Raw genomic sequence first — 27,262 nt, 5'->3', positions numbered from 1 at the left:
ACGAGTCCTTAATGGTATCTTCTCTCTCACTAAAGGCTACTCTTTCCCCTTCCCTTTGATTCAAGAACCAGAAAAACCTCTCAATCGATCTGAATTACTCCAAATTTGTCTTTCATATCTTCAATTTATCCATTTTAGGAGCTGGGTTTTTCACTATTTTGATGGATTCATCCTTAACTCTATCGCTTTCTCATACCAATTCCGACACCCATGACCTAATTGGTACCTATTTCTTAGAACAATGGAGACTGAAATCGAAAGCCGCTGTTAGAAAATCAGAATCAGTAATGGGTGTTTCAGAAAATCAATATTTGATGGAAATTGATTCAGAAGAGTGTGAAGAAGAGTTGCCAACGGAGTTGGATACTTTGCATAGTTCTGGTGGGTTTTCGATTGTTGGATCAGATAAACTTTCTGTGCGTTACCCAAATGCGCATCTTCATGGACATGATGTTGGAGTTGTTCAAGCTAATCGTCCTGCACCTTGTAAAAGGCTTGTTTATTATTTTGAGATATTTGTGGAAAATGCTGGTACTAAAGGTCAAATTGCTATTGGGTTTACTACTCCTGGGTTCAAATTGCGTCGACAACCTGGGTATTCTACTTTCTTTGACTTCAATTATAGCTTCTTGTTACCTTTTAATCTAAATTATAATTGCAAAGCTTGATTCTTGAACTTAAGTGTGATGGGATAGATAGAGGGGGTGTTGTTTTTGTTCTTATACTTGAATTTTATTGTGAGATTGACTGAAAATATAGCTCCTTTATGAAAGTGAAAGAATTTTATTCATCTTCTGATTGTTAACTTTATTAGTGTTTCTTACCTTTTAGTATCAATCCTAATTACAAGAACTTGATTCTTCTCCTGAAGTGTGATGGCATAGATTAGGGGTGGGATGAAAATCTACTGGATCAGTCAATGTCAGTCTCTCTATTTTAAACCAAACTTAACACTGATTTTCGGCTGGTACTAAAGTCAAATAAGGATTGGCTTCAAACTGCCACAACCTGGGGATTCTACTTTCTTGGACTTCAACTTTGATTGTAATTATAGCTCCTTTTATTTTATCATCTTTTATTTTAAAGGTATAGTCTTTCTTACCTTATTTCAATGTTAAATCGCAAAGCTTGTTCATGTGCTCAAGTGTGATGGATAGAGGTGAACCCAGGATTGGAAGAGGCACTATTAAATTCGAATGTGAGTTAGTGAAGCAACAACACTTTATCGAAAAATATTGTCAAAGCGTATATATAAATATAAATTAAAAAAATCTAACATAATTCACTCTATGATTTGATGCTATTGACCTTAGTGTACACTCAGAGATTGCTAGTTCGAATCTCCATTGAGGTTTTCTATTAGGCCTTTTTTGATTTTTTTTTAAATTGACAAAGAGAAAATGCAACAAGCAGAATCAAACTCGCGACCATCGAGTTGTTAAGATGCCAACGACCAGGTGTTTGACCGCCACACCAACTCAACTTATATGTCTTAGGGTGCACATTCAGTTATATATTCCTTATTTCAGAATATACGTGTATACACACAAAAAGTTTCCCGAAGTGAACGGGTTTTGCACCCACACCCTCAAGGGTGGGTCCGGCTCTGTGGATAGAGGGGGTAATATAGACTGAATAGCTCCTTTATGAAAATGTAAGAATTACCTTGGTTAACTTCTTAATCTTTCTTACCTTTTAATTTCAATTATAATCACAATAGCTTGATTCTTGTGCGATGGAATAGATAGAGGGTGAGAAAATCTACAAGATCAGTCAAGTGGCAATCTCTCTATTCTTAACCAAATTTAACACTGATATCCAGCTTTCTTGGAGATTTAGATAAATTTATTAATGGACATCAAGGGGGTAAACAATCGCATAATAAAGGTTGTGTGAGAGAAAGATGTGCACTTTTCTGCTAGTGAAGTAGACCAAACTCCAGCTTCTTTTGGCTCTTGATGTGTTTAGGGAAGTCGGACAACAGCTCTGGTTGATTGGTGAAACTTCTAGCAAATAGAGCAGCTTTTGAGTTAATAGTGAATTGCTATAATTTTAGAATTACTGTTGTCCATTGACACGATAGGGATAGCCTAGTTGTAAGGACTATTCACCTGCAAAACAAGAGTTAGTGTTCGAGTCACCAGGGTAGCATAAGTGGGAAACAACCTGTGCTGTACTTGTTGGTACAACAACTATGCCAGAGTCTCAAACAACTTGGGGTCAGTGACATGGAGTTTCACCCTCAGAGTCCATGTTGCTCCATTGAGGCTCATCTCTGTCCAATAATAAAATAAAATTTGACAAAATGAAAAATAAGTTTCTTTATAATTCTCTACATTTTCTGTTGGCTGACAAGACTAAAATACTTCTTGTATCCAACAAATGTAAAGCAAAACAAAAGTAAAAAACGATGTAACAAAGATGTTTTGACATTTTCAACCGAAGCTGTCTTATGTAACTCTCCTCTTTCTCAAGTTCTTACTTACCAGAATCGTTCCTCTTGTTGCCACCCAAGCGAAGAAACAAATATTTTTAGACTCTAGGCATCTGGAGAACAAGTGCAGTAGATTCACCCTCCCCCTCACAAACAATTAATGATAGTATGACTTAAAAGAAAATGATCCACCTTTCCTTGATCCCACCTCCACAAACCTGGCTGTTATGTGATAAATTTTGTTTATAAAGCATTTTCAACGCACTCCAGGATGTGGTTAACTCCTAGTTGTGCAAACTTCTCCTAAATGTCATGCCACAGAGAGCTCTTGCTTGTGATCCCTGGATCTGCTGTACTGTTATCTTTTGCTTGCCACAGAAGCTATTTTTTTGTCCAGACCCTACATGTAATGTGAAAGTCTTCCTATTCCTTCATGATATTCTTCTGTCAGTACAGTTGAATGTGGTGTGGTTAGTACATACTTCTCTCTTCACAGTTCCATACTTCCTTGTTATTAGTTGTCTCAATAAAGTGTGCTCCTCAGATCAGAATATCTAGAGCTATTTCCCAACAACACTTTATCACTTTAGGGTCTTCCACACAATGTCCTCCCTACTTTTAAGGGAAGTGGCAATCTCTCGGTGGCTCAGTGGTGTTTCCTCATCCTGTCTCCTGCCTCCCATGGAAGTTCCTCTTTAATATCTCCAATTTTTCAATCACACTAGTCGATTCCTGCAAAAGTGACATATAGTATGTGTAGATGCTCGAGAGTGATTGAACCTTATTATTATTCATGACCCAACAATCCAACATTTAGAAATGTTGGTTCTTCTCTTTCCTTTAGAACAAAAGTTCCTATGAAGCCTATTCGACTTACTCTGTTCGATTTAAAAGACAAAAATCTTCCCCAGCTAGTTGTATACTTGTATGTGGTAGGATACAGTGGTCTACTCCCCAGTGTGCGCGATGATGACATATCGCGTATATTGACAAGATTATTGATGTGGTACTACTAATTTGGCAGTGCACTAGCGTGAACACTGACATTCTTCATGATGCAACCCCAATCAACTTTTACATCATGGGTTTAATGTACTAAAATGGAAATAGACTTCAGTGGTGCATGAGGGCATTTGTGTAACTGTGTTCTGGCTTTGGTTTCAACAACCATGTTCTCTTGTCGGGACAATTTTAAGTGTCGTGAGATTTGACCACAAGAAACACAATTATGACGCAACGAGCACAAAAAATTTTTGAACCAGGGAAAAACTATTTCCAGGATGACCTGACGCTAGGACTTTTATCTCTTTCGCTTTCAGACTATATGAAATGAGTAGGAAGGCTGTCCAGTCAGAAAGAGAGATGGAGAATTGTCCCTACATTGTATTTGGAAAGAAAGGAACTAAAGATGCTTTGAAGACAAAGGGAACTCTATGCAGAATCTAATGATAAAGTGTTTTGTGCTTTACTATTTTGGTGCAAACGAGAATGTCTAGAAAATATGAAATCTATCTTTGATATCCTAGATTACATATTGAAAGTTTTTTATCCTTCTATTGTATCCTTTTGATCTGGGAACCCCCACAGCTTGTGCAACTATCCTTGAACCTTGATGCATATACTGTTAACCATTCTCAAAAAAAAAAAAGAAAGAGAAATGAGAGGAAGAAGAGATTAAACCCTTACAACGTTGCTGATAAAGTACATAAAAAATTCTTTCTATTAGTGTTTAAACTTTAAAGTTAAAACTATATGAAATAAGGGAAGTTTCTTAGTTATTGCACAACAATAAAAGACACTCCACTATATATTATGTGAGTTCTTTTCCAAATTAGACGGTGTGGGAAAGATAAGAACTATTTCACGTAGTTAACTAGACATGTATAATGAATCTTAACACATACCAATAGTTTGTCTGTGCGACATAGACTGAAAGGATTGCATTGGAGGAGTGACACTTTGGCGTTCAATATTTTTCATTTGGAATTTATTTTTGATCTTTCTATGTTTGTCAGCTGGGAATCAAACAGTTATGGATATCATGGTGATGATGGACTGCTTTATCGTGGACAAGGAAAGGGAGAGGCGTTTGGCCCAGCTTATTCAACAGGTGATACTGTTGGTGGCGGCATCAATTATGCTTCTCAAGAACTCTTTTTCACGTAAGAATTTATCTATTTTTTTACTTCTTTTACAAAGGTGCTTGTGTTACATTTCTAGATGATTTTTGTGGAGTGTATAAAAGATAGTCTTAACTGTTTGCAGTACAATATTTGGACTCAAGAATTTGTGTTATTTCTTTTAATGCAGGAAAAATGGAACTGTTGTAGGAACAGTTTTCAAGGATGTAAAAGGGCCATTATTTCCTACCGTTGCAGTTCACAGCCAACATGAAGTGTATGTATATATATCCTTATCGTCTATACCTTGTACTTCATATTGAGAAGGGAAAAAGCCAGTGGGACTTCAAGTAATAAGAACTTAAAATTTGACTGTACCAATTCCACCTTATCCATTTAGACCAAAACCCATCTTCTTTCCAGTTTACACGTTACATAGTATGCCTGGCTATTTGCTCTTCACTTTTGAATCCACCAGTTCATTTCCTATCACCAGTGCATCCATAATCTGTCTCCCCTTAATAAAAGCCCTCTGTTGTCAACAAGTTTGTGAATGACTTTTTTCAATCTTTAAGCCAACAGTTTTGAGATGATCTTGTACACTCCCCCAACCAGAGGGTCTGAAATCATTCAGTTCAATTACCCCCACTTTTTTAGGAATAAGTGTGACAAAGGCGGCATTAATGCTCTTCTCAAAACAACCTCTAGCATGGAAGTTTTGGACAGCGGCTACCAACTAATGTCTGATTATGTCCCAATAATGACCGAAGAAAGCCATTGTATAGCCATCTGGTTTAGGGGCTTTGTCCCTTGCACATGCTTTAATACTCTCTAGACTCTAGTATTTTGTCAGCTTTAAAAGATGCCTCCAAGAAGCTGCCATCTATTACATCGAATCTGGGGCAACCTCTCATGTCTAACTGTAGTCTCCACTCTCCTGATTGTGTATATAATCTCTCATAGTATTCAACAATTTTTTTCTTAATTTCTTCTGGTTCGGTAATCTCAACTCCATTGACTTCAAATTTATCAATTGTGTTGACTCTTCTATGTTGGTTTGCAGTTCTATGGAAAAAACTTGTGTTTCTATCTCCCTTCTTAAGGCACAAGGCTCTGGATCTCTGTCTCCAAGCTATCTCTTCATGCTTGGCCATGTCCTCAAACTTCATAGTCAATGCCAACCTAGAAGCTATTTACCCTTCCACGAGAGATCTCTGTTCTTGTATGTCTTCCGAATCATCTAGTTGATTCAACGCATTGGCTTTTGCATTTTCAGATTTAACTTTGCCATTAGAACATAATGAGGCTTGCCAGTGCAATTAAAAGACTCTCACCAATCCCTGACCTTAGCATTGAACCCCTCTGTATGAATCCACCAGTTTTCAAACTTGAAAGATGAGTTTGATTGCCCCCAATCTCCACACTGTAACAATAGAGGTAAGTGATCTGACTCCACTCTACTGAGAACAGACTATCCACAAATTCATACCATGTAATTCTCACAACAGCCAAATCATGTTTAACAATTAAGTATCCAGAAAGAATGTCCGCAACTTCTTGAATTTGTGGTGTTTACCTTGGTAATCGAACTCTGGTAACCATAAAAGTTCCTCTGTATTTTATTTGTTTGGTGTAAATAGGAAATTTCCTGTTGTAGAGATAGTTGCTTAGTGTGTATTTCACTACTTGTGCATAACTTCCTTTTGCTATACGGATATAATAGTGAAATATGATTTGTCAAAAAGGAAAGAACTGTAGTTCTATATATAGTTCTAGGTTGATTAGCAATAGCTGCTGATCCATGGCTAGTGTACACAAACTCTGACTTAGTAATGGATCATCAAATCTAGCATGTCTGACTTCTTGCAGTTATTTGTTGATTTTACTATCACAGGGTCACTGTCAACTTTGGGAAGCGTCCATTTGTTTTTGATCTTAAGGTAAAGATCTTTCTTTTTTTATTTATTTGAATAGTTCTCCTTTGCTTTTCCATGTAATTGGGCTTTTTACCTTCTCTGAGTGGGGCTGTTGTTGGTCTCCTCTCCTATTAATTATGCTTGTAATGCTGCATTGCTGTGTGCTTCCATTTTGAAGTCAATCTCAAACAGACAGTAGATGCTGATTATTACTACTTTATATCAGTCTTAAATATGACAAATGCATGTTTTTACGCTCATCTTTGTACCTTGGGTAGGTTATAGTCTGTGACAACTTCTCTTGATTGCTCTTTCATTCTGCTGATTCATAAGATATGTCTATCAATTGTTAGTTGAAATACGGTTGCTGGTCTGTGTTACAGGAGACAAATTGAAAGCACCAACAGAAATCAGGGGATAAAAGCATGTAAACATAATTTAAGTATTAATCCAATGTGGTTTTTGCTTTCTTTGTTTTTAGGCATATGAAGCGCAGGAAAGGGCAAAGCAGCATTCAACTATTGAAAAATTGTCTATACCTCAGAATGCCAGTTATGGGTAAGTACTCCCTCCGTCTGATTGCTACAAGCCTACAACTATAATTTTTAAATAAAGATAAGAAGTCCTATAAGTAAATATAATATTTTGCTGAATTTTAGAAATTAAGAAGAATAAAGCAGAGTTTTAGAATACTTTTTATCTAGTATAATATTCAGCAAGTAATAAAAAGTGAAGAGAGAGAAGTTTTGATCCAATGGAAGTGGATAACATTTTAGCATGGATTGACAAAGTGGCCTAGGGTGTACTTAATGGTCAATGAATTGGGGGAGAACCATGAGGTCTTAGAATCATGTCTTGGTGGAGTAAATAACTACGAAGTGAGATTTTCCAGCTGTCTAAGCCTTGGTGGTCTCTGGTCAAAGAGGCCTGGTACTTGCATTTGATGGAATGTAGCATGTACCAGGTGGAATAGTCGAGGTGTGCTCAAGTTGGACCGGACACCACCGTGGAAAAAAGGTAGGACAATGAATGAAGCTCATTGAAGTTACTATATCTATTTTCTTCCAGACAAAAGGGGTGCATGATATTTGTGTTGTCTCAATTTAGATTTGAAGATAAGGGTAGATAACTAAGTCTTAAAACTTATTGAAGAAAAAGGAGAATGCTGATCACACACGCTATAAACATATTATGCTGAGTCTATAGATGCATATAGAACATCTGTACTTTGCAACAGTGTCTTTACTGTGTCACATATCCAGTTATTGTCCTCATAGGGTCTTGGTAAGATATGAGGCTGAATAAGTTTAAGACGTGGCAACCTGTAGGTTCAGACTTCAAGTAAATATACCCAACAATCCAAAGGTGATTACCCTATTTTAGAGTTATTGTAATATTCTCTAATAAACTATATAGAAAGTATTAATTATGCTCCAAAGAAACATACCTTTAAAAAAAGAAGAAAAAATGCTCAAAAGACATTGTTCATTATTTTTTTTGAAAATGGTAACTTTGTCTATTCCTCAAAAGTCAGTACACTGATCAGAAGACATTGTTCATTATTGAGAAAAAAAATGTATCAGTTCATATTCAAAATTGTATTGGATCAGGATTGTCATTTTTGAGAGAAAAGTTAAGCCTCCATGGTTCAACGGATCTTTTAGACTAACCACATGGTTTGACCACTACATTTTTGGGAATTTTTGAAGATGGGACTTGCTAGAATTGTAATAGGTATATATAATCCTACTTAGAATAGGAATAGGAATGGTAATAGGAATAGGAATAGTATATAGTGTCCTACTTAGAAAAGGATTATATTGTAGTATCCTAGTTGGAAAAGGAGTCTATTGTCATGTCTATAAATAAGGTTATTTATAGGGTCTCTCTAATAATGTTAGAGACAACAATTCAGTAATATTCTTTTCATATATTCCTCTCGTGGTATCAAAGCCTCTACGATCTTGGTAAACAATCAAAGAGCTTTCGCTGCCGGCGGGTGGCTATAACTTATATATGCCGTCCGTTTGGCCAACAACTATGTTAGTAAAAGTTGTAGCACCGTGCCATCTTTTCGTTGATTACTTTTTTATATTTAATTTGTGTAGCACCGTGTCATCGTTTTTTTTTTTGACTACTTTTCCATAATTTGTGTAGCACCGTGGCATCATTCCGGTGACTACTTTTTCATATCTGATTTGTGTAGCACCATGCCATTAATTCGGTGACTACTTTTTCATATCCTATACGTGTAGCACCGAGTCATCCTTCCGGTGACTATTTTTTTCTATCTGATTTGCGTAGCACCGTGCATATCTTCGGACTACTTTTCATATTTAGTTTGCATAGTACCGTGGAATTTTTCAAACTACTTTCTCATATCTAAGTTGCATAGCACCGTGTGTCTTTTCGGTGACTCCTTGATTTGATTTGCATAGTTTCATTTGTCTTTTCGGTGACTCTTCAAATCTGATTTGCATAGGGTTGTGTCATCATTCGACCCTACCATATAAATTCTCTGTTTCAATAGGGTCGTGCCATCATATCGACCCTAGCCATATTATTTCTCTTTTTCAATAGGGTCGTGCTATCAATTCGACCTTCCCTATATAATTTCTATTTTCTAGTTGGGTTGTGCCATCATTCCGACCCTACACATAATTTTATTTCTTAGATTGTGACCACTTTCAACCATCAAATCTAATACTGTAGTGTATGATCATGTTTTTGACCAATTTTTCCGGTGACTCTCTTGTTTAGTATTGATTCATCTATTGATCCAACATGATCCATATACTTTATACTAGATTTTGAGCACTTTCCAATGACCGCTGCATTGTGAAGAAGTCTACTTGGAGCAACCACTTGATTTTGTTGCTCAGGGGAGTTTTAGTAGCCTTGTATGTCGATTACGTAAGTTACTCTATGGTATGAAACAACCTTACGATGTGCTTTTATTAGTCTGTTTTATTGGCATTATGCATTAAATTCAGTATTTCATGAGAAACCAAACACATTGAGATTGACTGACATTATGCATTAAATTCAGTATTTCATAAGAAGACTAAACACATTGAGATTGACTATCAATTTTGTGAAGTCGAGTGATCAACTTGCAGATATCTCACCGATCTCCTCATTGGTCCTCATATTAATCACATTTGTAATAAGCTAGATACATATGATTAGTATGCACTAGCTTGAAGGAGGGTGTTGGAATTGTAATAGGTATATATAATCCTACTTAGAATAGGTTATAGGAATAGGAATAGTATATAGTGTCCTACTTAGAAAAAGATTGTATTGTAGTGTCCTAGTTGGAAAAGGAGTCTATTGTAATGTCTATAAATAGGGTTTCTGTAATAGTGTAATAGTGTTAGAGACAACAATTCAATAATATTCTTTTCATATATTTCTCACAGGACTATATATTTAAATGTGCTTAATCGGGCATCACAAATAATTTTCGTTAATTGGAACACCAAAGTCATAATTTCTTTTGATAGTCAAAATCAAAGATAATGAAAGAAATAGTGCTAGACTGGTAATTCATCTTTGGTGAGCTACATTAGAGTCTTCCAGATATCGGGTGAGTGTGCCTTTTAATATTCACGTCGTGGATTCCCAGGAGGGCGAAGCTATTAAGTAAGTAGATTTGAGTTACTTTTACCTTATGTTCTGCTGGTAATCTTAATTCTTACCTGAAAGAAATGGAGCGGTGAAGTGTTCAGACTATGTTAAAATAGCAGAGTAATTAAAACACTTCTGTTACGAATGTTAAGTTTTTTTCTACACATTGCATGCCTCTACTGTTGGAAATGCATTTCTATTTCTTAACGTTTTTTCAACTAACAGAATTGTTCGCGCATATTTACAACATTATGGATATGAAGATACACTGAAAACGTTTGATGTTGAAAGTAGAAGTACTCTTCCACCCATCTCTTTTGTTCAAGAAAATGGCTTTGCAGAGGACGTCAGTGTGTATTCATTAAATCAGAGAAAGGTTCTTCGTCAGGTATGAAATGTGGAAGCATCTCTTTTCTACCATGATAAATAATGTTAATGGGTGATACCATGACATACACATCAGTCACTTGGTTTTTGTGTAGCTGTCGGTGCCTGCAGAACCATTATTCTAGAAAGGATGCAAATTTTCCCTCTTTTCTGCTGCTTTCTTGCTATTAACTAATTTCAATATTTGATGGAAGTGGAAATAACTAACTGAACAGTTTGACAAGACAAAGAAAGTCATCTGGTGAAAGAATGTACAGGTGCTGGTTCTGAATGGAAGTGGATAAGAGAAGAATTATATAAGCTTTGAGCAGTGTGATGAGCTATGAATTAGAAAGATGGAGACAATATTAGGTGATATCAGTGTCTAATTTTTCAGTCGTGAGTTCAGCCTGGAATTTTGATATTCAATAAATTTTTGGTTACTCGTCACTTAGTAGTGCTATTGAAGATGATTCCCTTCATGCAAATAGCTTCCTTTCTCTCTTTTAAGTGATCCGAATGTGAAATCTTTTGATCTATGCCCTTTTGTCCACTTCAAATATCTTGACGGAACATTAGTTTAACTTTTGGAGGATATTTCGGATGGTTTTTCCTTCAATCCCTTGTAAGAAAAAAATCACAAGGTCGAAGAAAATATATATATAAAAAAGATATAAACTTGTCAGTAATGGAAGCTTTCGTACACATTAGAGTTTTAAGACTATTGACAAGTGAAGGAAAATCTTTACTCAGCCTTTTGGCTGAGATCAAGTGTAGTGTTTGTTCAAAGCCGGTTTGGATTGGCTTAAAAGTTGGTCAAGCCTACCTTTAAGTTGTTTTTAGCTCTTGAAAGTGTTTGACAAGGTTAAAAATAACTTAAAATAAGTTTAAAATGACTTGAAAAAAGTTAAAAACCAAAAGTAGGTCTCCCCCTACATTTTATTTTGTGACTTAGAAGTCATATACTCATATATGTTTGACTTTTTATTTTTTGACTTAAAACCTAATTTTTTTAAGACAATCCAAAGGGGCTCTCAGTTTAAAGATTTTTACCAAGTGAAGGAATATCTTAGTGGAAGAAACCCTACACATCCGACCATAAGAGTGAGTGTCTGAATTATCCGGGAGTAAAGCAGGGGTTTACCATATTAAAAGATTGGAGGTGTTTTCACTTTGACAAAGCAAAGTTAACACATAAATTTAGTCTCTGGTAAGGTATAGTATCCAAAACTTCTGTTCTGCTGGACGGGTTAGTTGACGAACAACCAGTAACTTTTACCTTCCTTTATTGTTCTCTTCTTGCTTAATACTAGTTTTGGTTGGTTTCAGATCTGCACAAAACAATGTAATTAACTCTCCTCCCCAAGTGCAGTCCAAAAAAATGTTCATTATAGCACTTCCATCTGTCAACTTTTTAACCCCTTCAACCTGCTATATGTAATTGTCATTTTGCTGACGTAGAAATGATACTTATAGGAATGTCTTTGTTGTTTTAACAGCTAATTCGGAGCGGTCAAATTGGTGATGCCTTTGGTAAACTTAGAGAGTTATATCCACAGATACTCCAGGTAATTTTTCTGTTGACTGATATTGTCAAACGTCATGTAAATCCTATTGCAACTTCATTCACCTCCCCTTGACCTTCTTGCACAAGATGCTGTTGAAGTTCCATACTTGATGTATATTGATGTATAATTTTGCATCCTTAAGTATCTATACACAATTCATGCTCTTTGTTTTCTACTTTCTACTTTAGTTCTATTTTTCTCAAATCTTACCTTCTTTTGTTTTTAGAAAAAAATCTTACCTTCTTTTGTTTCTTGACATTAGTTTATGAGATATATATGTTTGGCAGTCAACTTATTCTTATCTAATGTTGTGTATATTTTATTTTCCCTCCTTTCTGTACCTTCTTGGTACTTTTTTTTTATATTACTTTATGCTATAATTTTTTTTGTGTGTATATACATAAGATGTACATATGGTATATGGAATTTCCCTTTTTTGTTTGTTTGTTTTTTTATTACTCCAGATTGTTTCTTGAATATCACAGGGAAAATTAGGACACTTGCAAAAATTATTAATTAAGGAATTCTCCAGAAATGTAAATATATAGTACCTATTATCTCTGTTGTACTGAACTATTTAGAGTTCATTCACAAGAATTTCTATATGCTTAAGAAAAGGAAGAAAAAGAACTACTATAATCAATAATCGTTATTACCGAAGCTTGGGGAATCTTAGTAGCTTAGTTGGTTGGCTACCTGAACTCCCACCTTCTTGGTGAGGGTTCGATTCCCCACATTGTAATCCCCTCCCCCATTTCCCCTTCCTCACCCCCAACTTTTTTTTAAAACATAAATATAAAATTCATTACCGAAGCTTGTCTTAATTTAACTACTTTTGAAATAAAGTTACTTAAAAAATTGTATAAATTATCAATCAAGCTACTTTCGAAATATAGTTACTTAAAATATTGCATAAATTATCAATCAAGCTATTTGAATGTGTGGATCACATGGTACTTGTATCAGTAAGCTACACGAGATCACATGGTACTTGTATCAGTAAGCTATACGAGTTTTAAGTTAAAAACACATTACTTTAACACCTAAAACTGGAATGTATCAATAAATTATGTGATATATCACAATCTTATGAACAATGATTCCTTATAAGAGAGGATGCTGTAGAAATTTTCTAAGATATTCTTGCTTTTATCATTTTGTTATTTTCTTCTTTGTATTTATCTATGGGAAACAACCTCTCTACCTTCACGAGGTCGGGGTAAGGCTGCATATACACCACCCTCCCCATACTCCACTTGTGGGATTACACTAATAGTTTGAAAATCTATAGTTTGAATTACACCACAATAGTTTAAAAATCAATTATAGAGCGTCAAAACTTAGAATTGTTGTTGTTGCAAGTTATTAGCAATTCAAGTGCTAAACGTTTTAAACTTCAATACATCTCTATCAAATCTTCTCAAACAAACAGCTTCGTTTTAATACCAAAGAATAACTCAAATTAGAGAAATTTGAAATTGCTGTCGTTAAAGCTTATTACGTATTGTTTCCTGATGTTTTCCTCTTCTTTCTTCCGTAGCCTTCAATGAAAGTAGTTTAAAGTTGAAGGGAAGTCTTTTGCAGATATATATGGCACTCTAATACTATGGTTGGCATTTAGCTTTTCAATATGTCTCAGTTTGCTCGCTAGTTAGCTTGAGTCACAATGAATTAGTATTGCATTCTTCTGTCCACTATGTGACAAAAAACTTGTTCTATTCCGACTCACTTTTCTTTTCCTGATAAGTTGCTCTATGCTTTTTAGGATGGCACATCAGCGATATGCTTTCTGCTTCACTGTCAAAATTTTATTGAGCTAGTACGGGTAAGTTGTTTTTGCACATGGTTCTGCTGCTTCATGTTTCTCTCTCTGTATAGAACCTGTAGCCACAGGACAAATCACTGCAGCTACCCCTAAGTAAATGGTTTAATTCTTCCGACTTCTTGGTGAAAATTCAAACCTTTTTTTTTAGTTTGAAATCATATTGAGAAGAATGTAGGTTCATGCTAGACAGTAAAATGGTGGTGGGTGTATGTAAAAGAAAGAAAGCTCATAAGTATGTGGCAAAAGAAGTCAATGAGGCCACAAAGAAAGGAACATTCTGGTGCTTCCTTTGACATTGTTTAGATGCATCCTCGAATCTTATTCCTCCACTTCTGGGATTGTACAAGAATGTCAGTTGTTGGCTAATCTTCTGTTCGCTCTATGGTGTCGTGTAGTCATATAAATACAATATAATCTGAAGTCTTATGTTCCATCTGTAGGTTGGAAAGCTTGAAGAAGCTGTGTTATATGGCAGGACTGAGTTTGAAAAATTCTATAAGTTGGGAGACTATGATGATTTGGTCAAGGTACTGCAGGAAATTCTGTTACCCTTTTGTGGCTGTGTTTACTGATTAGCGTTGTATTAATAGGAGAATCCTCACTAACATGTGTTGAACATTGTGAAAAAGGGTATACAATGTTTTCCCATTTGCATAAATCTGTTCATTGTAGTACTGAGATATTGGGTTCAATTATCTTATCCTCATAGAATTTGTATATTACATCATGGAGACTTCAGAAGTACACTTCTAATTTCAAACTATGTAGAGCAGTAAAATTTTCGTCAAAAGCATCTTAAGGTTTTATCCTTCCATATGATCCAGCACACAAGCAGGGACTGTTATCAGCAGTTTCCTCAGTCCCTTCCTATCCCTCTATCCAACCAGCAGCAGAAGAGTTCATTCACAGTCATCACCACTACCCAGCTCACCTCAAATATATTTAGAAAAGAAACCCTTCGGGGTGGCCCAGTGGTTTGGGCTTGGGAATTCCATGTTGGAGGTCTCAAGTTCGAAATCCATTGCCAGAGCTCGACCTAGGCTTGCCTAGTGCGGGTTACCTCTCCTATGTGGTGGGCGAGTTATTACATAGAAGCGGGGTTTTTATCATGTGCACACCCAAAGGGTAGCGCTGTGCGTTTCCCTTGTCATCTCTCCCAAAAAAAATATTCAGAAAAGATTTCAAAATTTCCTCTGTTAGGTTCTGTATGATTATTCTAGAATATCACAGATATAATATATAACTTAATTTCAGATGGCATACCCCAAATAGTTTGTTGGTTGGGAACCATCTCTCAACCAATATACCTGCCAGCACTTGAATTCTCATTTACTGAAAATGGTAGGTTCTTCCTCCACTTTACATGTTATCTCTAGACACACCTTCAAAAACAGTTAAAATTAAGCTTTAGGTGCTTTAATTGCTCCAACTTAGTATCACATAACACCAAAGAAGCATCCACATAAAGTAAATTCCATACTACCACTATTATTTGAACCACCTTACCCATTCTTGTTGATTGACAAGCTTTATCATCCGGTTGAGCCCTTCCATTCCATAACAATAATGAAATAAAAAGGTGACGAAGGATCTCCTTCTCTAAGTCTCCTTTGAGAGAGAACAAAGCTATCATGTTTCCTACGTTTATTGCGGATTATCTAACTTGTAGTATGTGTCCTACCAATATTCCAACAAAGTCTTCTTTGCCTTTCTTTGTACTGTCCAGCACCGTCTTCTTTTCATGATCCAGGAGCTCAATAGTTACTCTTGCCATAAATGTATTAATTTTGCAATGCTGGGAATGTTTAAGCTAGACATATTACGTATTTGCATCTAATGTTATCTTGAGCAAATATTTGTTCTTACTGTTCCTCTATGTCTATATCATCATAGGATTGTGCTGCTCTACTGGCATATGAACAACCCCAGAAATCCTCTGTTGGGTATCTTCTAGGAGATTCACAGCGAGATATTGTGGCTGATGCTGTCAATGCAATGGTATTGTCAACGAATCCGAGTGTGAAAGATTCAAGAGAGTGCTTACATTCACGTCTTGACAGGCTACTCAGGCAGTTAAGTGCTTGCTTCTTGGCGAAGAGAACGTTTAATGGGGATCAGGGTGAAGGTTTCCATCTACATAGAATACTTAACAGTGGTATGAAAGGCTGAGAAGGTAGTCTTGGTTTTCATTCCCATCACTCCCAACCCATGTATATGCTTCACTCATCCAATGTCTTTCATGTCACGATCCAAGAGGAAATCCCTCTCGGTGACCAGCACACGTGCTGTGTAGAGTTGTTATGTACTTTCTTGATTTGTAGTAGCCATTCATTTTCTTGATTACTGGGTTGTCTTCGTTTTAATACCCCCTACAACAGTAAATCTTCTATAGTTTGTGCACATTGAATGGTCAGATTCTATACTTGGGAGGTATAATGCCATCCGAGGTTCTTTCGGATAGCTTTTGTACAGATTAATTTTTCAAGTTCAGCAGATTGCTGTTTTTTGTGTAAGGTGATCTTTTGGAAATCATTATTGTTTGTTGAAAGAAAACAGATTGGTAGCACTGTTTCTGTGCTTGAAAACCCCTAAAAGGGGCATTGAGTGTTCCAAGACTGGTGGAATTTTAAGAACCCAGACAGTGTGAAAAAAATTTGGAAAGTTAAATTGTGCTTAAACATCATTTTAAAATCATTTGTATGTAGTCTTTAGATAATTCTTTTGGGAGGTGAGGTGGGTGTGTTAGGGTGATGGTGAAGATGAATGTTTATAAGGGTGCGAAAGACACAATTAATTCGGAATGCTACTTGAGAAGCGAAATTTATTTTTCTATAGGTCTCTGCACTTCTCTCCCTTCTTCGAAAAGAAGAAGATTCTTTATTCGAAGGTTTATTGAAAATAGTATTTCTATTTTGCAAAGGTATAAGTATAGTCTCATTTTATCTTTTGAAACATTTAAATGTAATAATGTTAATCCCATTTTTCTAAAAGCATTTGCATTTCTTATAAAATAAAAAATCTTTCACAAATGATTTTTTTTTTTTATCTAACCACCAATCTTACTTGTCAATGTGATGGGATTAGTATGTAATATTGAGAATTTAAATCCTTCAAAATATCTTTTTTTAATTGAGAGCACCTTTAAATAGACCCTACGATACGTAAATGGGTTAATCTAGAGATAAACATACAATGCATTATGCAACAAATAGAGTGCGAGTATAAATCTAATCGAGAGTAACACAAATATCAAACGCCTTGTTAAAAAAAAAATCTAAGTTGATTTTTAAGTGAAATAATAAATAAACAAACTAAATTAAAAGTGAGAAATTACAATAACATAGGTAGGTGGGGGTGGGGGAAGAGTTAATAAATCAAAATTGAGCTGATTTGTTGTCTTTTGACCCGCTAACCCATCATTTGAAATCCCTAGATTGTTGAGAATCAAATTGGATAAAAATGGTGAAATTTGGAAGAATACTTCTGAAAGATGGGATTAACAACAAGCTCCTCGAAATTCTTGTCTGTCCACTTTCTAAGCAACCTTTAAGGTCAGAAATTTTTTTACTTAAATTTGAATTTTTTTTTCTTTCTCAACTCAGTTTTTTTTTCTTCGCTTAAGGCTTTGCGAGAAGACGAATTCTCTAATCAGTGATGCAATTGGTGTTTCATATCCGGTGAGTGATTCGTTTTGTTTTGTTTTGGACACTTGAGTTTTATTTCCACTGTGTCAATGCGAATAATGTTTGCTGATGGTTGCTACCTATCATATCATAATGTATTATATTGTATTGTTTTGATTAATACAAACGTCTTGATAGATTGTATTGTTTCATACTGTTAAGCACAAGTAATTTGAATAATAAATTTATTATAGGGAAAAAGGACAAATATACTCCAAAATATCATAAATGTTATGCAGATATCCACTATCATACATTTGGGATATTGATGCCCCGTCGTCCAAAAACTAGAATATATATACCTTTTATACTAACGGACATACACGTATCATAATCTTATCCACTGATTGTTAAATATCGGATCAACAGATAAGATTGTGCGACGTGTCCCTATTTAGTATGATGTTAGTGTGAAGGGCATATATGTTCTAGTTTTTGGATGGCAGGGGCACCAATGTTCCAAAAATATGACGGAGGGTATCTCCACACCATTTATGATAGTTCGGAGGTATATATGTCCTTTTTTCCCTTTACTATATTACTTTCTACATTTCGATTTGGTTGTTTGGGTTTGACTTGGCATGGAGTTCAGGAAAATAAATATCAAGACTTTTGAATCTTGTGTTGGTAAATTGAAAATACGTATAATGTATTGAAATGCTCTTTAATCTTGTGGATTTAAACATATATGGAGAAAGTTAGAATCAAAGAGTTGCCAAATAAAAGAGACATTCTTTTTGAAACAGTCTAAAAAAAGTAAGATAAACAAATTGGGGTATAACTTTCCTTCACTTTTTTTAGAAAGTTATTTCATGACAAATGATTAAAGATATTAATTCAAGAACATTTTCCATAAAAATATCGTCAGTACAAACGAAGGAAATTTAGAGAAGATTTGTGTCAGATCAACTGAAGGTTTTTTTATTTCACTTCATGATTTACATTTTGCTGGTTTCTTAAGTTCGTTATTGCTTATGAGTCTCCTTGTGTTCAATTAGATAGTGGATGGGATTCCTCGTCTTGTACCAACAGATGGCAAGATTATCGAGACTGATGATGCATCACATTCTGATGGCCCTGTTGATTTGCCTGGTAAATGAACTGATGGTCAAAGAGGAAGTACTTAACACAATTCATTGACAAACAACGTTTGGAGTTCATAAGCTGATGGAAGATGTTAAAAGAATTATGTCAGGTTACGTCAGTTGAACCTCTTTATTATGTCAACTCGCACTTCGCTGCAGTCTTAGTTGTGGCAATCTGTACTTTGCTATGTGGCTTATAAGAAGTGCTACTCCTTGATTAGTAATACCTGGATGTAGCTTATTTTCTTCTCTACTTTTCATGAGGTAGTTTTGCGCAAACTTTTTGCATTTCAATCATCCATGCTTATTACACTTGGGCATAGATTGTGTTTTCCAGTAAGCGTGAATAGTAACATATTTCTGCATAAAACCTCGTGATTTATACATTTTGATTAATGGTATGCCTCGAATTCACAAAACACAAACACCTTGGCATTTGGAGAACACGACTTAAACTTCATTTACTGTTACTGGGTTCTGTTTTTAAATTAGTAAGCATAATACCAGTTTTTTCTAGAGTTTACATGTAAATAAGGGAACCTAGTTATAATTTTGCATTCCAAAACATAGTTGAGGTGCTGTATCTTGGCCTTAGAATACTTACAGAAGGAGCAATATGTGGGATGCTGCCAGTTATTCTTCTGGCTTCTTCACTTGTAGTGTTTTAATTAGAATTTCAAGATCCTGAATCTTTGATATGTTGGAATCGGGATTATAGATACAATATAGAGGGGGAAGAGGTATTTCCTTCAAACTAGCTGCTTATCAAGTGAAATCCGTAGATTTGGCATTTGAACTCTAAAACCTCAACAGATTTTGATTTTTTTCCCTTCAAATCTTGATGTGGCATTCAAAAATGCGTTGGTGTTTGAAGAACTACACAGTAAGTACTAGGAATACCATATTCTATTTTCCTTCCATACTAGGAGCCTGTTCGGATTGACTTTAGGCTTATTTTTATCAATTTAGAGCCTGTTTGGATGGGCTTAGAAGCTAAGTCAATTTTTGACTTATTAGAGTGTTTGGCAATATCAAAATGACTTATGTTATGTCAAAAATGACTTATTTTAAGCCAAAAGCTAAAAGCTAAAAGCTAAAAGCTAAAAGCTAGATGAGCGGTGCTTTTTTTTTTTCAACTTAAAAGACATTTTATGTTGACCAAGTATAGACATTTTTTCCCTTATTCTTTTTTTTAATTATTATTATTATTATTATTATTATATTTACTATTATTATTATTATTATTAGTGTTATATTTATTATTATTATTATATATTTTATTATTATTATATTATTATTTATTATTATTATTTTCATATTTATTATTATTATTATTATTATTATATTTATTATTTATTATTATTGTTATTATTTTATTATTTACTATTATTATTGTTATTATTGTTATTATTATTATTATTATTATAAGTATTATTATTATTGTTATTATTATTATTATTATTGTTATTACTATTATTATTATTATTATTATTATTATTATTATTATTATTATTATTATTATTATGTTGCGCATACAAAATTAACTTAAATGATAAATTTATGTTCCTCTTATAAATAATTTGTGATAATAAAGAAATATGTGAATGATAGGAAATATTATTACTTATGGATGTAAAATATAAATTAATTTTGTTTTAATTTTTTTTAAGTATAAAAACCTTAAATTAATCAACTTTTTATCATGCTAACAACTTTAAGGGTATTTCGGACATTTTGATTAAAAAAAGTGCTTACCAACACTTATTTGCCAAATTCATCAACTACTTTTTTTCAACTGCAACACTTTTATCCAAACACATAACTACTTATTTTAAAAATAAGTTTCAGCACTTTCAAAAGTTACTTTTTTTAAGCCAATCCAAACGGGCTCTTAGCTTAAAACCATACTTATAAGCACTTCTTCAATTTATCCAAACACTTCAAAAGTGCTTAAAAACTGTTAAAATAAGTCAATCCAAACAGGCTCTAGGTCTGCTCTCAGCTCTTCCTATGCATAAGCTAATAAAGTGGGAAATATCACCATTAAATCAAGGGAATGCTGCTGCTTGGTGCCAGTTTTTGTACGAAAGGAGCCCTTTCAGCTTCCTATAACGAGACTACGAGAGAGTACTCAAGTGGCATGAACTATTACACTCTATCGTCTGTCTCCATATTATTGACAAAAACAAATCACAGAACAACATTGCAGTATGGGAAAAATGATTTGTTTTTTACTTTTTCAAGTTACTATAGCACCACTTACACAGAGCTCACTATATACAAGAATAAAGAACTTATGAAGAAATAATTATTAAATAATCAAATAATGGCTATAAAGGAAAAACAGAACCACTACAAGTTGGCAAAAGAATGTCAAGCTCTTTGTTACATAGTTGCCCGCAGATGTTGATGCTGTAAAATCTGGTGTCGACCTAATGATACCATTTCCATTTTCTCTGGTGTCTTCTGGCAGCCCACTGGTAGGATCAGACCCTTTAGTAGGCCTTTGCTTGTTAACAGGGAGAGTAGTTTTACTTTTGGATTCTTTAGAATCATAACCTGTAAATAAGGACTCCATTTTAGACTTCAACTGGTTTCGCATAGGCAGATGGTTCTAATGTTAAATAAGGAAACATAAACTCACAATTGGATGGCTTCCATCCCAAAACCATCTTTTCTCGGTCAAAAACTACCTGATAGCCGGTCATAAAGTTTTCTGCAAAGGGGTCCTTGTATCAGTGTTGTATCTTTCATCTCTAAAACAAAATATATGAAGACTCAAAATATAAGATGAAAACTAGGTCTCCGCCTCTCCGGTTTAAGTCCTAATGGAGATAATATAAGATGAAAACTAGGTCTCGGGTTTAAGTCCCGGTGGAGATAAAAGTCACTAGGTGATTTCTTCCAATTTGCCTAAAAGTATGCGTAAGCTGGCTCCAACACCACCATCATTAGAAAAAAAGATGAAAACTAAAACTTCTTAATATTTCAGCAAGTAGAATTTCATTACTAGTTAATAGATACTCACGTCCAATGATATTGACATCCCCACTTTTGACAACAGCTAAACAATATGCTGTGGAACCGTCCTGAGGATTAAGCAGGGTCAGTCGAAATTAGAAAATGATAACAAGAATGATTTAATTCTAACATACTAAGAGCAGTACTATCTTACCGGAAGGGACAATGTTATAATTGGATCAAAAAGATAAAACTGGTTGCCACCTTTCATCATCAAATTTACATCAAGAATTTGAAAGTAAGTTTGATTTGCCCTGTATCATCAGATGGTTTTAACTTTGTTTAGAGTTTATAGGGAGTTAAGTGAAGGCATGCAGACAGATTATAAAAGCTGGTTTACCTTAGCCCATAGCAGTACTCAAATGGAACTTGGACCATAGGCTGAATACGTAGCTCTTGTGCCTGAGAATTATACTGCACAATATACTAAATATATTAGTTGTTAAATATTAAACAACAAAATCGCCAATTAGTGACCATACATTCAACTCGAGTCCTGACCGAAGGCACATCTGGGATTTAAGCTTGATGAGTTCAATGTTTAAGGTTTCTAACTCTGAAATTACCGTATTTCTGAAATTATGGTTTATGTTTATATGATATATTTGTATTACGCGTTGAAAATAATTGCTTAATTGAATAGTGAAAAAAGTTGCATTCGTGTTTGCTCCTGACTCACATTCTCTGTAATGACTTTGTAAGCAGGATCATTTAAGTATGTGAATGAGGTGCCAGAGTCAAATATGGCTGTGAAATCAACATCAACATTCTTGTTTCCCACAGTAATTCCCGTCAAGCTAATGTTATAAGTTTGGCTGCATTTAGAGAGAGAAAAGAAGGAAATATAGATATTTAGATTGTATTCCCACATCTTAATCAGAATCAAAATGCTAAAATACTTTGAATCAAGGTGAATGCTTACTGTGTCTGTTCAAGATTAAATGGTGTCTCTCCTTGGTCCAGACTTCCTTTGTCTCCAAAATCTATTCTTCCAATACCGTCAGCTCCAAAACACAGAGAAAAAGAATTCGCAGCAAGACCTTTGTTGGCTAAGACGCTAGGAACAGATAAATTGCCCATACTGAGTCCAAATAGACCATTGGGTGCAGCACCATTCGAAAAAGCACCAGTTTGTTTCATTCCACACCTGAAATAGGATTAGGACTACTTGTAAATATAGATTGTATTGGACAAGAAAAAGCATTAGACAACCCAATGCTTATTTATCAAATTTGGGAAATCGAAACTACTTTCTGAAATTATCACTCGACCAGTTGATTTCACAGGTATTCTAGGAAGAGGCAAACAAAAGATTTAGTCAGCAAGTTCATAATCAGTTTGATTTCATAATGTGTATACATCGTAAATGTCTTTAGCACATGTATGCATAGTTCGAGATGGAAAGTTGAACCCGTAGATCTCCCTCTGATCCTTAAGCTTGCACTTTCTCTCGCACTGGCCTGTCTTAGTTATTACCCTAATATTTCCAAAGAGAAACATGAAGTAATAGACACTCACCCGAATGTGATTGGTGCCTCAACAGCCTTTTGTTGAGTACTATCTGTTTGTAAGTGCAAGATGTCTTCGACCAGTACCCCAGAAGATGAGGTATTATGGGAGAGATATGCAACTCTATAAGCACATGCACTTTGTGCCACTGAACATTGTCTTCCTTGCGCACATAGAGTGCCACTGCAGGGAACAATTTTGCTTGTTGATGATGTATTCGGGCTGTAAATGTTAAGGTCTATTGGCTGTTCCAAAAATGTAAATTGTAAACAATTATGATAAGTGTCATCAAGCAATGACATGAACAGAAAAAAAGGGAAGAAAAAAACACAAACAAGGAAATCTAGTCCATGAAATTAACTTTGGTGTAGTACAGTAGCACACAAAACTCAAGCTAGTAAGAACCTCAATTTTTCAATGAATGGTGATCCAAAACTTCATTTCGATCATATTTTTTCATGATGGAGGCGTTCGGCCTAACTTCTGGTACCTCCTGTCTCTCACTAGTATAGGTATCGAGTAGCTCTGGTGACCAAGACTTAAGCAAAATGGGAGGAAATTTCTTAGTGTTATACACCTCCAGTAGGATTTTGAACCCAAGACCACATGTCTATCCTCCCTATTCATTGATCATTCATTCACTCTTTTTTCAACCCTATATGACATGCATGAGATCTCACTTTTGCACATACTTAATTCTATGAGATTTTAAACCTTTAATAATTCAAATTCCAACTGTTCCCCCAAATTTGTCCTCCCAATTTCTTCTTTGAAACTAGATCTCAAGCTTAATTGCAATTTTATGAAATGACAAGTGCAATTTAACTGGCTATGGCCAGTTTTTATCCTATTTTATAGGTATATCACATAATTTTTTGATAGGTAAGAGTATCCTGTTGTTATAGGTTAACTTAAGCTGATGATGTAAAAAATTTTTATAAATTATATACCGTTAATGCACAAAACTAAAATTCGATTGACATACTCTTCCAGAACCTGTCAGGAGTGTGTGAGCGCAGTTGTTGCAGTTGCATGGTAGCCAAAACAAGTCACTGCCAGTGTCGAGTGCCACCAGAAATGATAGCCCAGGTGTGCCCACTGTCACATTTGCATAATGCAAACTGAAACTCACACAAACACAATTTAGTTAGTCCTGAAGGAAGAACTTACGTGGTTGCAGCACGACTACAGGTAATGCAAATTAACAACTATATGTATAGAGTCTGAACCAAAGCTATTGAGTTCGGATGAGACTGAAACTAATATACTAGGTCCCCTCTTCCCAGGGTCCCCTACGTGTAAGCAGTGGATGCATGACTACCGGTCCCACTGTCTCAGTATAGATGCATCCTCTGATTATAAATCCTGAATCCACCTCGACTTCTTTCTCTTACAGAACAGTCTTCCATTGCCAAATTACATAGACAAGTTTCTTTCGGTTTCATTGATAACAGAAAAGACTTACTCTAAAGGGGCGCTAGCGCTTGACTAATAAGATATCAAAGGGGCCTGAAAAAACGTAAGAGGCTGCTACTCTAGGCTCGCTTCGCTTCTTCAAGCTCAATTTTCTTGTAGAGCCGTAAGCACAAAAGATGCCTGTACGGTTGTTCAATTCTATCTTTTTTCTATTCTTTATTTTTCTTTTCTCTTTGCTTTATCATGCGAGATAGGGTAAGGGGTAGGAATAAACTTTTTTAGGTCTTGCTCTACTAAAGTAGTCCCAAAATGAAAAAAACACAGATAATCATAAGCAGAAGTTCTTTTGACACAGGTGATTGAAGTACTAATATAGAGAAGCAGAAGGAACCTACAATCCCAAAGAACTGAGTAGGACTGTTTTGTTTCCTCGTCCGGCGAACGTGAGAGGTAGCGGAGTAGGATTAATGGCGCTGGTAAGACGGCGACTGTTGGGAGTAGTATCAATGGTGCTGGTAAGCCGGTGCCTGCTGATATCGCGATCACGTTGTGTCCAAGCTGAATAATACTGAATACTACCTTTTTTAGGCAGCCAGGGAAGCTCTAAAATACCTTTTACTGGATCAGAATACCTGTGGTGTATATCAAACCTCAATGTCCCAAATGCTTCACTGCTGTTATGCAACTGTAAAGCTAAGAAAAGAACAAATACCATGAAGTTACTGGTACAACAAAAATCATCCATTGGAATCAAATCAACCCAATGGCTCAGCTCAATTGTCAAGATATTGTCCTTTCTGGTCTAATCTTTGGAGCTCAGTGCAACCCATGTACTGACTTGTCAATAAACACAACTGTTACCTTCTCAAAAAAAAAATCTTTGGAGCTTCGCAATTTTGCATTGTATAGACTTCTCAACAGTTGAATTCCTGATGATTCTGCCTTATATAGGAGGCCCTATATTGGTCCTCTTTATTCCAATATGAGATTTTTCTAAGTCAATCTCCAGAGCTAACAAGTCCTCTTGTCCTACTATAGGTGTTGTGATAACCTTTACCAAGTCTAAACGATTGTCAACTACAAGATATGTTGGGTCTCAACCAAAAAGACTGGAATATATTTGTGCATAGTGTATTGCACATATATATAATGTATGAGAAACAAAAAGGGAAGAATTATGAATCAATAAAATGGTGTTTGACAAAGATATGTATAGAAAATGTGGAGGATGTGGAAGGTGAGCCCACCAGCTGAAGCTTTTACTACTAGTTGTAGTAGGTTATTGTCAAATGGGGAATAATGATAGAATGAGAGAGACATAGTGGGTTACAGGTTTTGGTCTCAAGACTTAATGGGATCCAGGTTTTTAATGTTAATGGTGTGTGTGAAGTGCAAAGAACTTGGGAGGGTGCTGGTAGTACCTACCACAATAACTAGTGAGATGAGAATTATTGGAAGATTGACTTTGTCGTTCTTAAAGTTTTCTTGGTTCTATGTCATGTGATGCTTCCTCTTGTACATGCTTTATTAGTTCCCTTTTATGTGTTCAATGATTTGCGTTACTTGAGCTGGGGTTCTTTCGGAAATACTCTGTCAGAAGGATTACTCTACTCTTCTCAAACCACATCTTGTGGGATTACATTGAGTATGTTATTGTTAAATTCGTCTAAGAGTTAGATCAGTTAAGATGTGTTTAAGCACTAAAGATCAAGGAGAGTGGTTTGCCTCGCTTAAATTGTACTCGAGCAGTACTAAACAATAAATGCAATAGGCAAATAAGTGCATAAGGTACTCTAAACTCATTATACAATAACATATTCAGTGTAATCTTACAAATGGAGTGTGAGAATAGCGTTTACGTAGACCATATGCCTACAAAGTACAAAGTAGGGATGTTATTTCTGATAGGTCTTTGTCTCAAGTAAAAACATTACAAAATCAGTTTGAAAATTGGAAGACAAGGGATATTCTACACACTCACTATAATAAGAGACCGTTTAAAAGGTCTTCTTAATGGTTACCTTTTGTTGTAACTTGTAAGTAAAATGGATAAATATGGCTAATCATATTATAATATGATGTTTTTCTAGATTATGTGAGAAGGCAACCTTAGGAACAACAGAGCTAGCATTGTGAAACAGATGGTTTAGGTATGTTTTTGACTATTAAGAGTGTGTTTGGTATAGTGGAAAACATTTTCTACTAAAGAACGAGTAATTTTTTTTTTGCATATAGTAACTTTTTTCAGACTTCACCAATGAGATTACACTGTTATATGTGCTCTTCTCGCACCGAAGGTCTTGCAAAAACAGTAACGTTCCTCCACTCTGTCCTCTACTTAAATTGAACGGAAAGCTTCAACAAATACAAATGGAAATAAATTGAAAAATCATTTAATGTTATTTGAGTATTTCAAAATATAGTCTCTTTTCCTCTCACAAAGTAGGTGTAAGGTATGAATATGCATACATCCCATCTTCTCCAGGCTTCACATATAGGATTACATTGATCGAGTGTGTAAGGTAGTTGTTGTGCAAATACTCTCTTCTTGCTCCGAGGGTCTTGCAGAAACCACCTCGCTTAATAACTCATATATTCTATTCTTCCAGACTCTACTTGTAGATTATACTGGGTATGTTATTACTGTATACATACTCTGCTATTTATTGATTATTTTTGTAGTATTTGC

General features: G+C 35.2%; 3 protein-coding genes across 5 annotated transcripts; 2 read left to right on the top strand and 1 right to left on the bottom strand.

Moving 5' to 3' along the window:
- LOC107015424 (ran-binding protein M homolog) lies at window positions 1-16,425 on the top strand. Its single transcript, XM_015215687.2, has 10 exons — window positions 1-595; window positions 4,450-4,596; window positions 4,745-4,831; window positions 6,449-6,494; window positions 6,952-7,028; window positions 10,326-10,488; window positions 11,966-12,034; window positions 13,800-13,859; window positions 14,300-14,386; window positions 15,753-16,425. The coding sequence occupies exons 1-10, from the start codon at window positions 162-164 to the stop codon at window positions 16,026-16,028; spliced, it is 1,446 nt and encodes a 481-aa protein (XP_015071173.1). The 5' UTR covers window positions 1-161; the 3' UTR covers window positions 16,029-16,425.
- Window positions 16,426-17,225: 800 nt separating this feature from the next.
- LOC107012224 (protein preY, mitochondrial) lies at window positions 17,226-22,487 on the top strand. Of its 2 annotated transcripts, XR_003577546.1 has the most exons (4): window positions 17,226-17,410; window positions 17,482-17,536; window positions 18,541-18,737; window positions 22,354-22,487. XR_003577546.1 is itself a non-coding variant. In XM_015212005.2 (3 exons), exons 1-3 carry the CDS (start codon window positions 17,319-17,321, stop codon window positions 18,640-18,642), a joined length of 249 nt encoding a protein of 82 aa, XP_015067491.1. In that variant the 5' UTR covers window positions 17,226-17,318; the 3' UTR covers window positions 18,643-18,949. The 2 variants fall into 2 exon arrangements, 1 of the variants encoding a protein (XP_015067491.1); XM_015212005.2 differs by lacking the exon at window positions 22,354-22,487 and having other exon boundaries at window positions 18,541-18,949.
- On the bottom strand, window positions 20,837-26,284 carry LOC107012223 (aspartyl protease family protein 1-like). Of its 2 annotated transcripts, XM_015212003.2 has the most exons (11): window positions 25,286-26,284; window positions 24,969-25,205; window positions 24,143-24,278; window positions 23,167-23,402; window positions 22,571-22,795; window positions 22,328-22,463; window positions 21,989-22,062; window positions 21,803-21,902; window positions 21,656-21,716; window positions 21,272-21,343; window positions 20,837-21,186 (listed from the first exon to the last, which is right to left on the bottom strand). In XM_015212003.2, the coding sequence occupies exons 1-11, from the start codon at window positions 25,312-25,314 to the stop codon at window positions 20,939-20,941; spliced, it is 1,554 nt and encodes a 517-aa protein (XP_015067489.1). In that variant the 5' UTR covers window positions 25,315-26,284; the 3' UTR covers window positions 20,837-20,938. The 2 variants fall into 2 exon arrangements, with proteins under 2 accessions (XP_015067489.1, XP_015067488.1); XM_015212002.2 differs by having other exon boundaries at window positions 24,969-26,283.
- Between the last annotated feature and the right edge of the window lie 978 nt (window positions 26,285-27,262).

Source organism: Solanum pennellii, chromosome 3 (genome assembly GCF_001406875.1).
Source record: "Solanum pennellii chromosome 3, SPENNV200".
NCBI classification, from domain to species: Eukaryota; Viridiplantae; Streptophyta; class Magnoliopsida; order Solanales; family Solanaceae; genus Solanum; species Solanum pennellii.
The sequence above is the reverse complement of the archived record's forward strand: the minus strand, read 5'-3'. Positions and strand labels throughout refer to the sequence as shown.